Below are 13216 nucleotides of genomic sequence, written 5' to 3' on the forward strand. Positions count from 1 at the left end.
GTTTACCCTTTGAGGCACTATTTTGGGGGAGAGGCTCATATAGCACTGCAAATGACCTCAGGGTAATTGCAACAGAGGAATTCAGCATCCCTGGTTCTAGAGCATACCCTAGAAGGAGGAGCATGTCTCCATGGCACTGAGGAGTTCTTAGCCAGTGCGAGTCACTCAAAACACAAGGTTCATGGCAATTATCCACATGTCTAATGACTGTTCTGGTTGATCCGAGGAAAAGAAACTTCAGTGACAGGTATTAGATCACTCAATAAATATTAAGTATCAATTAAATGTCAGGTGTGAGAAATGTAAAGAAGGAAAGACATTGTTCTTTTCTTGAAAACACTCATAGACTAATGGGAGAATAAATAAGCTAATCACTATGCTTAGTATAATCACATAATGGAATGCAGGTGGGTGTCCAAGTAGAAAAGTTCGCTCTAAAACTAACGTTCTTGGCAACATTTCTCTAAGGAACACATAAGCACAAGTTCTCTGTTTTAAAATGGAAAGGAAGTGCTCCTTAAAATTTAACAATTCCTCCTTTATCCTACAGTAGTCCCAGTGTCCAGACAGGCCACCACCACATGCAGGACGATAAGTCGACACAACTCCTCATATAGAGGAATGTTAGCAGCAAGAAATGTTTAAGAAATCTTGCAAACCACACAATGCCAAGCAAGACTGTCAGGTGAAGTATCTGTGAAATATGCCTTCTCTTACAGTCCCACAGCATCTATTCTGTACTTCCACTGTGGCACACAGTACATCACATAAGTGCTTAAATCATTTGTTTGCATCACTCATTATATTAGAAGCATTTAGAGAGAAATACCTGATTTATCTTTGTATCTGTAACATGTAGCAGAGGGCTTGATCTCAAAGGTGCTCTTTTTTTTTTTTTTTTTTAAAATTGGGAAGGGGTGTTTTTTTAAAAGGGGTTTTTTTTTTTTTTTTTTTTTTTTTTTTTTTTTTTTTTTTTATTTTTTTTATTATAACTTTAAGTCTGGGTACATGTGCATAACGTCCAGGTGTTACAACTGTATACTTTATGCCCAGTTGTGTGCTGCGCACCCATCAACTCTCAGACCCAGTCAATTCTATCATGTATACTGTGTATACTCCCAATGCCAATTCCCTCCCCTCCCCCTCCCCTCCTATGATAGGCCCCAGTGCGTGATGTTCCCCTTCCCGGAGTCCAGAGTGATCTCATTGTTCAGTTCCCACCAATGGATGAGAACCATGCTGGTGTTTCTGGTTTCTGTCTTGTGATAGTTTGCTATGAGATGGTTTCCGCTGATCATCGTCCTACAAAGGACGCAAACTCATCCTTTTTTATGGCTGCATAGTATTCCATGGTGATATGTGCAACATTTTTTAATCCCGCAGTCTGTCACAGATGGCATTTGGGTTGATTCTCAAGTCTTTGCTTATTGTGAATAGTGCTGCAATAAACATACGGTACATGTTTCTTTTGTAGTAAATAATTTGTAATCCTTTGGGTATATACCAGTAGTGGATGGCTTGTCATACTGGTACATCTAGTCTAGATCCTGAGGGAATGCCATACTTGTTTTCCATAATGGTTGAACGAGTTATCAACCACCAACAGTGAAAAGTGTTCCTATTTCTCCACCTCCTCTCCAACACCTGTTGTCGCTGAACTTCTTAATGTTGCCATTCTAAACGGTGTGAGATGGTATCTCATTGTGTTTTTGTTTTGCTTTCTCTGAATGGCGAGTGATGATGAGCACTTTTTTCACTGTGTGTGGGTCTGTATGAATATCTTCTTTTGAGGAATGGTCTGTTCATATCCTTTCCCACTTTTGATGGGGTTGTTTGTTTTTTTCTCGTATATTTGTTTGAGTTCTTGTAGATTCTGGATATTAGCCTTTGTCAATGAGTAGGTTGGCAAAAATTTTCTCCCATTCTGTTAGGGTTCTGTTCACTCTGATGGTAGTTCTTTTCTGTGCAAAGCTTTTAGTTTAATAGATCCCATTGTCAATTTTGCTTTTTGCTGCCGTTGCTTTTGGTTTCTAACATGAAGTCCTTGCCCATGCCTATTCCTGAATGGTACTACCTAGATTTCTTCTATGGGTTTTTTATGGTTTAGTCTACATTTAAGTCTCTAATCCATCTGAATTAATCTTCTATAAGGGGTTAGGAAAGGATCCGTTCAGCTTTCTACTTATGGCTAGCAATTTCCCAGCACATTTATAAAATAGGAATCCTTTCCCCATTTCTTGTTCCTCAGGTTGTCAAAGACAGATGGCTGTAGATGTGTGGTATTATTTCTGAGGACTCTGTTGTTCCATTGATCTATATCTCTGTTTGTACAGTACCATGCTGTTTTGTTACTGTAGCCTTTAGATCAGTTTGAAGTCATTAGCGTGACGCTCCAGCTTTGTCCTTTTGACTTAGGATGTCTTGGCAATGCGGGCCCTTTTTTTGGTTCCATATGAACTTTAAAGCAGTTTTTTCCAATTCTGTGAAAGAAAGCTTGGTAGCTTGATGGGATGGCATTGAATCTATAAATAACCTTGGGGGTATGGCCATTTTCACGATTAGATTCTTCTTATCCAGAGCATGGTATGTTCTTCCATTTGTTTGTGTCCTTTTTATTTCCACGAGCAGTGTTTGTAGTTCTCCACAGTACAGCGTAAATATCATACTGAATGGCAAAAACTGGAAAATTCCCTTGAAAACTGGCACAGACAGGGGAATTTTGCCCTCTCTCCACCACTCCTTTCAAAATAGTGTTGGAAGTTCTGCTAGGGCAATCAGGAGAGGAAAGAAATCAAGGGTATCCAGTTAGGAAAAGAAGAAGTTCAAATTGTCCCTGTTGCAGATGACATGATTGTATATTTAGAAAACCCTATGTCTCGCCCAAAATCTCCTTAAGCTGAGCAACTTCAGCAAAGTCTCAGGATACAAATTAATGTGCAAAATATCACTAAGCATCTTATACACCAGTAACAGACAAGGCAGAGAGCCAATCAGATGAACTCCATTCAAATTGCTTCAAAGGAGATAAAATACCTAGGAACCAGTACAAGGGGATGTAAAGACCTCTTCAAAGGTGCTCTTTTAACATTTATTGAACGAATTTCAGTTAGATCTACACAAAATGTGTTTCATTTCAAAAGTAGTACTTTAAAAAAAAAGGCTTTTGTGGAGCATTAGTATAATTTTCTGATATAACTATGTTTTCTTTCCTGTCTTGGTTGCCAGAAAACTCAAAATTAAATGTAGTATTCACAAGTTGTATATTTTGATGTGTGCTTGAGTAACAGGAAGATAAACAGCATATCTATACCACCCTTACAGAAGTGAAAAGGGAAGGTAATGGGGAAGAAACTTTGATGAGGAGACTTACCATAATGGCTCCAAGATTGACATCTCTAGCCCAAGGTGGCCCAGGGTGGCTTCTTCATATCTCATTGTTTGTTTAGGTGAAGAGAAGATTTAATTTTTTAGTGAGTTATTTGATGTAGTAGTATAGTTTCTGCTACATAGTAACAACTATTTTTATTATGCATATGAAAGGTAGTCATGTTAGGCAGAACAAAATGGCTCCCCAAAGATGTCCACATCCTGATCCCCAGAACTTGTGGATACGTTAGGTTATTTGACAAAACAAAACTAAGTTTTCTAACCACCTGCCCTTATATAGTGAAAATACCCTGGATTATCCAGGTCCAATGTGATGGTTAATTTTATGTGCCAACCTGCCTGAGCCATGATGCCCATATATTTAGTCAAACATTATTCTGGATGTTTCTGTGGGGGTGATTTTGAATGTGATTTACATTTAAATTGGTGGACTTTGAGTAAAGCAGTTCACCTTCCATAATGTGGGTGAGCCTTAACCAGTCAGTTGAAGGACTGATTAGAATAAAAGACTTGACTTCTCCCCAGCAAGAAGGAAGTTTCCAGCAGACTGCCTTCAGACCTGAACTACAACTATCTTCTGATTCTCCCATCTGTTGGCCTTCCCCATGAGATTTAAGACTCACTAAGCCTCCACAATCTCACAAGCCAATTTCTTAAAGAGAATTTCTTCCTATACATGTATACACATCCTATTGGTTGCATTTCTCTGGATAATGCTGACTAATGCAGATTTTCATACCAAGTATACTTCTAGAGGAGTATAATCCTAAGGATGAGTTTTCTGAATCGGTTCTGGGGTTTCTGGAATTGGCTCTATAATCTGATTAAACACACTAATAACTCTATTTCCAGTTGTAGAGAGAAGATTACTAGTTCATAGCATGATGTGGCAATAGAAATAGGCGAAATATTACCACTGGAAATGCCTAATCAGCCACTTATAACAGGCAAGGATCTGTTGAAATGTTTATGATACCTTTGAAAATTTTTGTCAAACTAACAAGTATAATGAGCTTTGCTGCTTGCCCCTAATACCTCTGAAGAAAGTGGAGAAAGAAAAAGATGAACTCAAGGATTTGAATTTCCAGCTCAGGTCATTTCCATTCCATAAATGACCTGAAAGTTACATGCCTGCCCTGAAATAGTTATTTCCTGTAGCCATGAGGCTGATATTGCTGAAAAACCAAACCCAGGATTTCCTCTTGCAAGTGGTTAACTTACAATGCAAATAGAATTCCCAGGCTTGCAGGAGGTGTCAACTAGTGAGGACATTGACTGGGAAGGAATGTGATCCTGAAAGTTGAAATGGGGATATTTAGCAAGACTCGGATAAAGATAAGGACATTCTGAATCTTCTTCACCACTAAAAATAGTAGCTCCACTCCCAGTAGAAGCAACCTCTCCACCTCCATCTGAGATTAACCCTGACAGTTGCCTTAAAAGATGCTAATTCCCCTTAAGATCCACCCCACCATCCTTCTTTGATACTAGACCTATAACTAGACTGAACCCCCTAAAGATGAGGTATAAAGTGTGAACCATGAGGAGGTGTGCTATACTCCAAAAGAACTACTTGAGTTTTCTAATTTATACAGATTGAAATACAGGGAATATATCTGAGAATGGATACTAAAGGTGGTGAATAGTGGTGGGAAGAAAATAAAGCTGGATCAAACCAAATTTATTGACATAGACCCACTGTGCAAAGATTCCGCATTTAATGTGGCAACTTGGGGAGTTATAAGGAACTCTAATTGGCTGAGCATGGTGGCCCATACCTGTAATCCCAGAAGTCTTAGAGGACAAGATGGGTAGATTTCTTGAGCCCAGAAGTTCAAGACCAGCTTGGGCAACATATTGAAAATCTGTCTCTACAGAAAATACCAACATTAGCCAGGTGTGGCGGCACATGTCTGTAGTCCCAGCCGCTCAGGAGGTGGAGGTGGGAGGATCACTTGAGTTCAGAAGGCCAAGGCTGCAATGAGCCATGATCCTGCCACTGCATTCAAGCCTGAGTGACAGAGCAAGATGATGTCTCAAATTTTAAAAAAAGGAAGAGATAGAAAGAAAGAGACAGTTCTGTTTGGTTTGTTGGCTTCAGCATGGGCCAGAAACATGGCCAAGAGTGAATGAGATAGAAATGCCAGATCTGCCTTTGTTTACTATAGATGAAAGGATTTAAAGGCATAGGGAGACTGGAATGTAAACAGTGAATTTGTCTGAGACCTACTCAAAACTATGTCCCCCTCAAAACGCATATGTTGAAGTTCTAATCCTTGTTACCTAAAAATGTGACCTTATTTGGAGACAGGGTCTTTACAGAGACAGGTTCAAATGGGGTCATTAGGATGGGCCCTAATACAATATAACTGGTGTCTCTATGAAAAGGGGAAATTTGGACACAGAGATTTATATAGAAGGACGATCATGTGAAGAGACACAGGGAAAAGACAGCAATCTACAAGCCAAGGAGAGAGGCCTGGAACAGATGCTTCTCTCACAGCCCTCAGAAAAGAACAACCCTGCTAACACCTTGATTTCAGACTTCTAGCCTCCAGAACTGTGAGACAAATAAATTTCTGTTGCTTAAGACACTCAATTTGTGGTACTTTGTTACAGCAGTCTTAGCCAATTAATATACTAAACATTTAATAGATGCTACTTTTATTATCATTTTTATCAATGCTGCATGTTGAAGAGTCATGGAACTCTGGTGAAATGTATCAAAAGCTTTCAGATGTGACAGAAAAGCAATTATCCACCCACTGGCATTGTGAAACTTAAGTTTAAATGCACTATTTGCATGCTCAGGAATCAGCAAGCATAGGTTTTTGCTAGCTGATTTTTTGGTTGTTTACTTATTTTATTGTCTCCTATATATTCTTATTTTAAGGTTTGCTACGTTCTTCCTCCCTGGTTTGTAGTTTACCCTCATTTAAACCAATTGCCTTTTTCCTAAATCACACAAACAGAGTTGGCTAATGCTGTCATCTACATGATCCTTCAGACAAAGCTTATCATAATAAAAATTTCCATTTATATTTAGGAACAACACGGGTACAATCACGCTCAGGACTGAAGCGTCTGAAGGCTCAGGACTGAATCCTTCAGATTCTTCTCATTCCTCATTGATTCTTCAGCATTTAAAATACAATAAAGATACACACTGAGAATTTGTACTTCAGGAAGGTCTTTTGGATTGTCTTCCTAGAACTTTTCTTCTGCATAACTAGTTGAAGTTTTAGAAGGACAGAGATCTGTTCATTAAATGGAATTATGTCTCCTATCAGCTTCAATCTAGACAGCCTGTCAACTCAGCTATTTTCTTACATCCCTCTCAAAACGATCTAACCAAGATATTTTGCTGGCACGGTTTTCATTTTATTTATTTATTTATTTATTTATTTATTTATTTATTTATTTTGTTTTTTGAGGCAGGGTCTCACTGTGTCACCCAGGCTGGATTGTAGTGGCACAATCTTGGCTCACTGCAACCTCTGCCTCCCAGGCTGAAGTGATCTTCCCACTCCAGCCTCCCAAGTAGCTAGAACCACAGGTATGCACCAACACGCCCAGCTAATTCTTGTATTTTTGGTAGATACGGGGTTTCACTATGTTTCCAAGACTGGTCTCAAACTCCTGAGCTCAAGAGATCCACCTGCCTTGTTCTCCCAAAGTACTCCAATTACAGGCATAAGCCACTGCACCCAGCCCACAGTTTTCATTTCTATCTGCTGCCTTGACAAAAATAAATACCTATATTCCCATTTTCTTGAAAGTGTGTACACACAGCACCATTAGAAGCCAAAAACTAGGCTTTATTACTCCACATATTATAAAGATGCTGTAAAATAAAATATTTCTAAGAACCCTGATTCCTTTCCCCAATAAATATTGAAAAAAACTGATAATAACCATAAAATGCATGCAAATATAAATATGAGACTTCCCAAAGTCTTAGTGAATTTCTAAGCTTTAATAAACTCAGAAGTATAAATACTACAAAGTTACAAAACATCATTTTAAATGTTACATCATTTTAAATGTTAATTATTTATATTGCTTTCAAATGTGTTTTCAGTTTAAAGAATAAATTTTAAGNTTTATTACTCCACATATTATAAAGATGCTGTAAAATAAAATATTTCTAAGAACCCTGATTCCTTTCCCCAATAAATATTGAAAAAAACTGATAATAACCATAAAATGCATGCAAATATAAATATGAGACTTCCCAAAGTCTTAGTGAATTTCTAAGCTTTAATAAACTCAGAAGTATAAATACTACAAAGTTACAAAAACATCATTTTAAATGTTACATCATTTTAAATGTTAATTATTTATATTGCTTTCAAATGTGTTTTTCAGTTTAAAGAATAAATTTTTAAGTTTTTGTTTCAGTCCCCGCAGGTGGTTCATTTTGATGACAATTTTAAAAATTAAATTTACAAGTACTGTTCAAAACACAATTCTAAAAAGGGCAAAAGAAATCAAAATTAGTTTTCAAATGATGTCTCTCTTTCACTTGTAAATATTTATGCTTCTGGAGTTACTAATTCCTTAATAGATCACTAAGACATGTGGAACACCACGTTATCCATTCACTGTTTTCTCAAGCTTGTCCTTCACTCCAATATAATCATATAATTTTTATTTTCATGGTAGGAAAATGTTTATTTTTCGGTTTGAATCTAGCAAACCTCAGCAGACAGATTTTGTAACTGCCAATTAAAACATTGTTCAACCACCGCCCTGAGTAATAAACCAATCTTTGTCTCTTTCTACCACGCATTAAAGTGTATTTCTATTGGAATCCCTCTAACACATTCATCACCAAACTGTAAAGCTGGGACTTCGTTCAATTTATTTATACTTTATATGTTATCATTGCTGAGGGCCCAGCTTAAAATTCAGGTAAAGAAATAAGAAGTGAGGTTTCCTCCATAAAGAATATCGCAAAACAGAAATCAAAGGTACAATTTTCCTTCTCAATCTGTGCAATCTAACTTGGTTTACAATTAAAGAATGATTTTAAATGTCAAACTTTTAAATTTTATTAAAATGTTTGGAGTAATGCACGAAATGAATTCCAGACCTACATAAATACACTGGCAGCTGTTGGTAATTTGCATTTTTATCAGTTTCGAAAGAGCACAATGTACTTCCTGCATCTTATTTTCAGAATTTGCATTTTTATCATCTTTGGCTATCCACTATGTAGCATGGAGTACTTGAGTATCTCATTCTTGGAATTTTCATTTTTGATTGTAAATCAGATGATGTCTGGCACTTTTTTCTCATTTTTCTCTTCTCTCAACCTCCAGGTTTACTTGCTCCCATTTCTTCTTGGCTCTAATAATAAAATACACAAAATATTTCAATTATTTTCTTGTTTAGTGCACCGATATTTTGTTCTTCTTTTGCTAATTTCTTGCCATAAATCTAAAGACAAAGAAAAACTAATCTTACTGTTTTAACTTATAAATTTTCAAAATGCCATTCAAATAGTCCACTTCTTTTTGATGCTTACTATGCTTTGCATTTGGATGGAGGGGTGGAAAAGAATGGAAGTGACACCGTATGTAAGGCTGTCCTATGGGGCATGCAGAATGAACAGAACGAAGGCTCCGTCATATGGAGACAAGCACCTTCCTTCGCACCAGCAATATCCCTATTACAAAGGATATGTGGCCTCAAGAGAAGGTCACCAATGAGAATGACATCTCCAGTTGCCTTCAGCTCCTGCCCCTAATTCCCACAGACACGTGCATTCTCCTCTATTATTTCATTATCCCCACAGTATCCAATAACATTTTTCCAAAAGGCTTCTCCTGTCCATTTACACTTCTGTGGCCTTGGCTGCCAGTGCCCTAGAGGAACAGACTCATGGCAGCTTGTGTTTACTGCCTCCTTTCCTCCAGCAGTCCATCTGTCCACTGGGAAATGTTGAAAATGTTGCTCTGTGACCTTGCAGGAATATGTGCAAGAAGAAACATAAGCTAATCTTTCTCTTCCTATTCTGGTGATGACAACAATTGGGAAAGATAAACATTTTGAGGTTATGCATTTCCCAATCAAAAGAAAATAAGAAAACAATCTATTTCATTATAAAATCTAATTTCTTAAGTCCTCATTCTTCCTCTGCATGTAAATTTAGTCCAATTCAGTGATTTCTTAGGCATCTCACTTTTATATTTCAGTCACATTCAGATTTAAAATTTTTTCTCAGGGTTTTCTCTGTACCCCACCTCCCTGCTACTGATCCTAATTTCTGGAAGTGGAACAGGAGAGAATGGTTGTTGCTGTGAGAGAGTTAGTAAGATAATATAATTGCAACAGTCCTGACATGGGTGGGTCCTGTGCTGGGCTCTTATTTTTCTTTAATGGTGGTTTAGATACCCAGTCTAAGATTTCTTGAAATTTAATGTGTATCTTAATCACCTGGGAACGTTGCTAAAAATGCAGATTTTTATTCAGCAGGTCTGAGATGGAGATTCTACATTTTAAAAAAGCTCCCAGGTGATGCCGTTGCAGATAGTCCTCAGATCATAGTTTAATTAACAAGGATTTGGTCAGTGGATGCTGGCTTAATTTCTCCTTGGCTCTCTGACAGAAGCAATCTGTCGAGATTACAGTTAAATACCGACCCACCCCAATATGGCTCAACAAGAGCCTCTTTCTGGTACTTATCCTTTTAACCCCAGCCAGAAGACTTCATCTGGACCCACTGGTCCTCTCTCCCATGAACTCTCTCCCGCTTGAGGCTCACAGGAATGTGAACTGCCCTCCCACGCAATCTTAGCACTCGAAAAATCTCAAGAAGCTGTCTCCAGTCCTCTCATATTAGACACGGCTTATCTTCCCCCTAACCCAGGTTTAACATTGAAAAATTTCTCATCAAAGCTTTTCTGCCTAGATTGCATCTGGGAACTGCAATACAGCCATTTAGTACCAGACATAGATGGTACGAGTATTATGTGCTGAAGTGACCCTTCCTTTCCCAAATCCTTCTATAATTCATGTTTATCTGGGATGGGAGGAGAGAAGGCTACTGAAAGAAAAGAGAAATCATTACGACACGGCTAAGGGAGGAGCACATCCCTTAATACTCCAAATATCACCTCACCCATAAGAGGACAATAGGAGAAAAGGCTATAGAGCTCAACAATTTCAAGTTTCACCCAGGATTTTCATCAACTCTTCACCTCTTTCCCCACCCCCCAAATTCAGTGCTATCACATGTGAAAATTCACACAAAATTAAGAGAAAGTATAATCAATTAAATAGCACTGCAGCAGAGTTCTCTCGCAGCACAGTATGATTTGGGAAAGAAGGGGGAAAAATGGAAAACAGTCATCCCCAGTATATAAACGTATAACACACATCTGTGCCTTGAGTCACAGTTGTAGTCAGTGGGAGTTCCCTAACTGGAACTTTTTCTAAAATGTTCAGTTGTCTGAGAAGTAATTGAAAGCATTTTATCCCCTGTAGATTTCCATATCTACCGAACCAGCCCAGGACAGTCTGGAAAAAGACACCAAGCTGTTCAGCAAAAGAACAACCTGAGGTCAGGGATACAACAAACCTCTACCCTGAGGAGGTCCCAAAGGAACCCCAGTCTCCTAGAGCATGGGGTTCCACAAGGAGGAGACCACAGTCCCTCAGAACCTATTGGCTGAGAAATTTCATCTTGGATATCCTGTCAGCCTGTACCAGGCAATATTTGGCTATGGTAGATATAGCAAAGCTTTAATGTCTTATGTTGAAATAGTTTTATATATTTGCTTTGCAGCACAGCAAAAAATGCATCTTAACATATTACATAATTGCTGCAATTACTGTTTGTTGCCCAGGAAAGAACTGTATAAAAATGTTTTGGGTAACACAGAAAATAGACAAAGAGGAACACAGTAAAACAGTAAAATTAAATTACTAGTAGACAAGATATCTACTAAACTCCAAGTAATTAAGTGTGCATATATATCTTGAAATTTTTATTTATCTTCATGTTTTCTAAAATACTCCTTGCACTTAAAAACTTACTCATTTTCGGAATTGCATTATATGTTAAAACACTTACAAATAGTTACCTGGATATATCTTTCCACTTTTGAATATGTTTTGAAAAGGAAATTGTTTTCGCCAGGCTGAATCATTATATGATGTTGACATGTATTTGTCTAAGGGAAAAAAAAAATCTAGAATTAAATATTTTATACCTTTAAAATCACATTCCAAGGGTGTTTCAACGTGATAAACATCTCAGGGGTGAAGCTATTCTCTAAGTAATTCATTTTACCATATCAAAGCTAAGGCATCAGGGATACAAGTGAGTTTATTAAGACCATTTAAGTTATAAATGAACATGGTTACAGATTCTTAATTGGCTGTTCAATGCTTCAAGTAAGGGTAAGCTACAGGAGAGTATGATATCTAAATGTAATAAAAACTTTCACTGCATTACTTCATCATAGTTTTGCATCAATTCTGCTAATGTTTATTATAGCCTTTATTTAAAAACTGTGAAACTATGAGGTACAGCCCAAGTCCCATGTCCTTCCATGAAGTGACTTCCATGGTCGCAGTAATTGGCATGATGCAATAGTGAACTCACTGCCCCAGACAGCCAAAGCATTTATATCCTGACCTGGTCCTTAAATACTTCTTATTCTCTGACGTATCTACATTTCTACTACTATCTAACAATGTTATATTTGTGTTTTCAAATATTACTATGCAGCTGTGTTCTCAAAGCATGATCCATAAGACCAATAATTTGCATTTCTCTTGTGTTGACATTTGCACTAACGGTGCAAAAGCAATATAGAGTATGAACTCTGGCACCTTCACACAAACCTAGACACTGGCAACTGTTCTAGTACTCATTGTATTCTTCACAGCCATCCACTTGCAGTAAAACAATAATAACAATAACAATATCAATAAATAAAATAGTAATAAATAAAATTAAAAACAAGATTCACCTAAGAATATCCTCATTTACAAATAGACATTCATATATCATTCTATTCTAAAGCAAAGAGAAAAATTATTTAAATAATGCAAATGTATATTGAAATTGTAAAAGAAATATATACACCTACCATGTACCCATAAACTTTTGAAAAAATATCTTAAATTATAGAAGAAACTAAGAAAGATATAGTCTTATGTTTCCATAAGTTCAAAATATTCAGAACTCCACTACCTAAACCATGAACTTGGAAAAATACAAACATGAAATCATATAGAATTGAGCAGCATTTTGTTAAGTTTAGAGAAGAGAAACCCAACTTCAAAAGAGCAAGATCCATCTGAGACACAGGAAGAAAGAGATGAAGAGATTTGATTCTCTTCTCCCCTGTAGTCTTGTACTTCCTGACATATAATGACTTTGCCTATTACTTGATGAAATGATTTAGAAGCAATCTATCCATGGTGAGAGAGATGAGAGGTTGTCAAATGGCAGTTAGCCCCCAAACTAACCCTTTCAGAAAATAATCATGAAGGCCTACAGAAAAGTCAAGGCACTAGCCTGACAGTGATAATTGAACAACACAGTTGGTGGAACAAGAAAATGTCAGCCATTCAAAAACAATCCTCCTGAGCGACATGAAGCTGTCCAGGAGGAACGAAGTGCAGTGCTCTGAGGAAAAAATTCTAGGGAGGTGTGATCTGAAGTCATCTGCACACAGCATGAGCTTTCTTCCATATCCTTTAAATCATGTACAGGACTACACATGGAAGAAATCCTCTCACTAGTTTCTATGGTGGTGATGTCCAGGGAAAACAAGAGGGGAGTAGGTAGTAGTGAAGATTAGCCAAGCCA

The 13216-nt window shown here is 37.4% G+C and overlaps 1 protein-coding gene across 9 annotated transcripts in view; it reads right to left on the reverse strand.

Annotated features, from left to right (window-relative positions):
* Window positions 1–8428: 8428 nt before the first annotated feature.
* ZC3H11D (zinc finger CCCH-type containing 11D) overlaps window positions 8429–13216 on the reverse strand; it is a 44407-nt gene continuing 39619 nt past the window's right edge. For all 9 annotated transcript variants that reach the window (XM_017877131.1, XM_017877133.1, XM_017877130.1 and 6 more), the window contains 2 exons: window positions 11478–11567; window positions 8429–8739 (listed from right to left, as the gene is read on the reverse strand). In XM_017877131.1, the coding sequence (XP_017732620.1) occupies window positions 8714–8739; window positions 11478–11567 (116 nt within the window). In that variant the 3' untranslated portion in view covers window positions 8429–8713. The remainder of the gene's footprint in view (window positions 8740–11477; window positions 11568–13216) is intronic.

Source organism: Rhinopithecus bieti, unplaced genomic scaffold, assembly GCF_001698545.2.
Source record: "Rhinopithecus bieti isolate Rb0 unplaced genomic scaffold, ASM169854v2 scaffold_10271, whole genome shotgun sequence".
Lineage (NCBI taxonomy): Eukaryota > Metazoa > Chordata > Mammalia > Primates > Cercopithecidae > Rhinopithecus > Rhinopithecus bieti.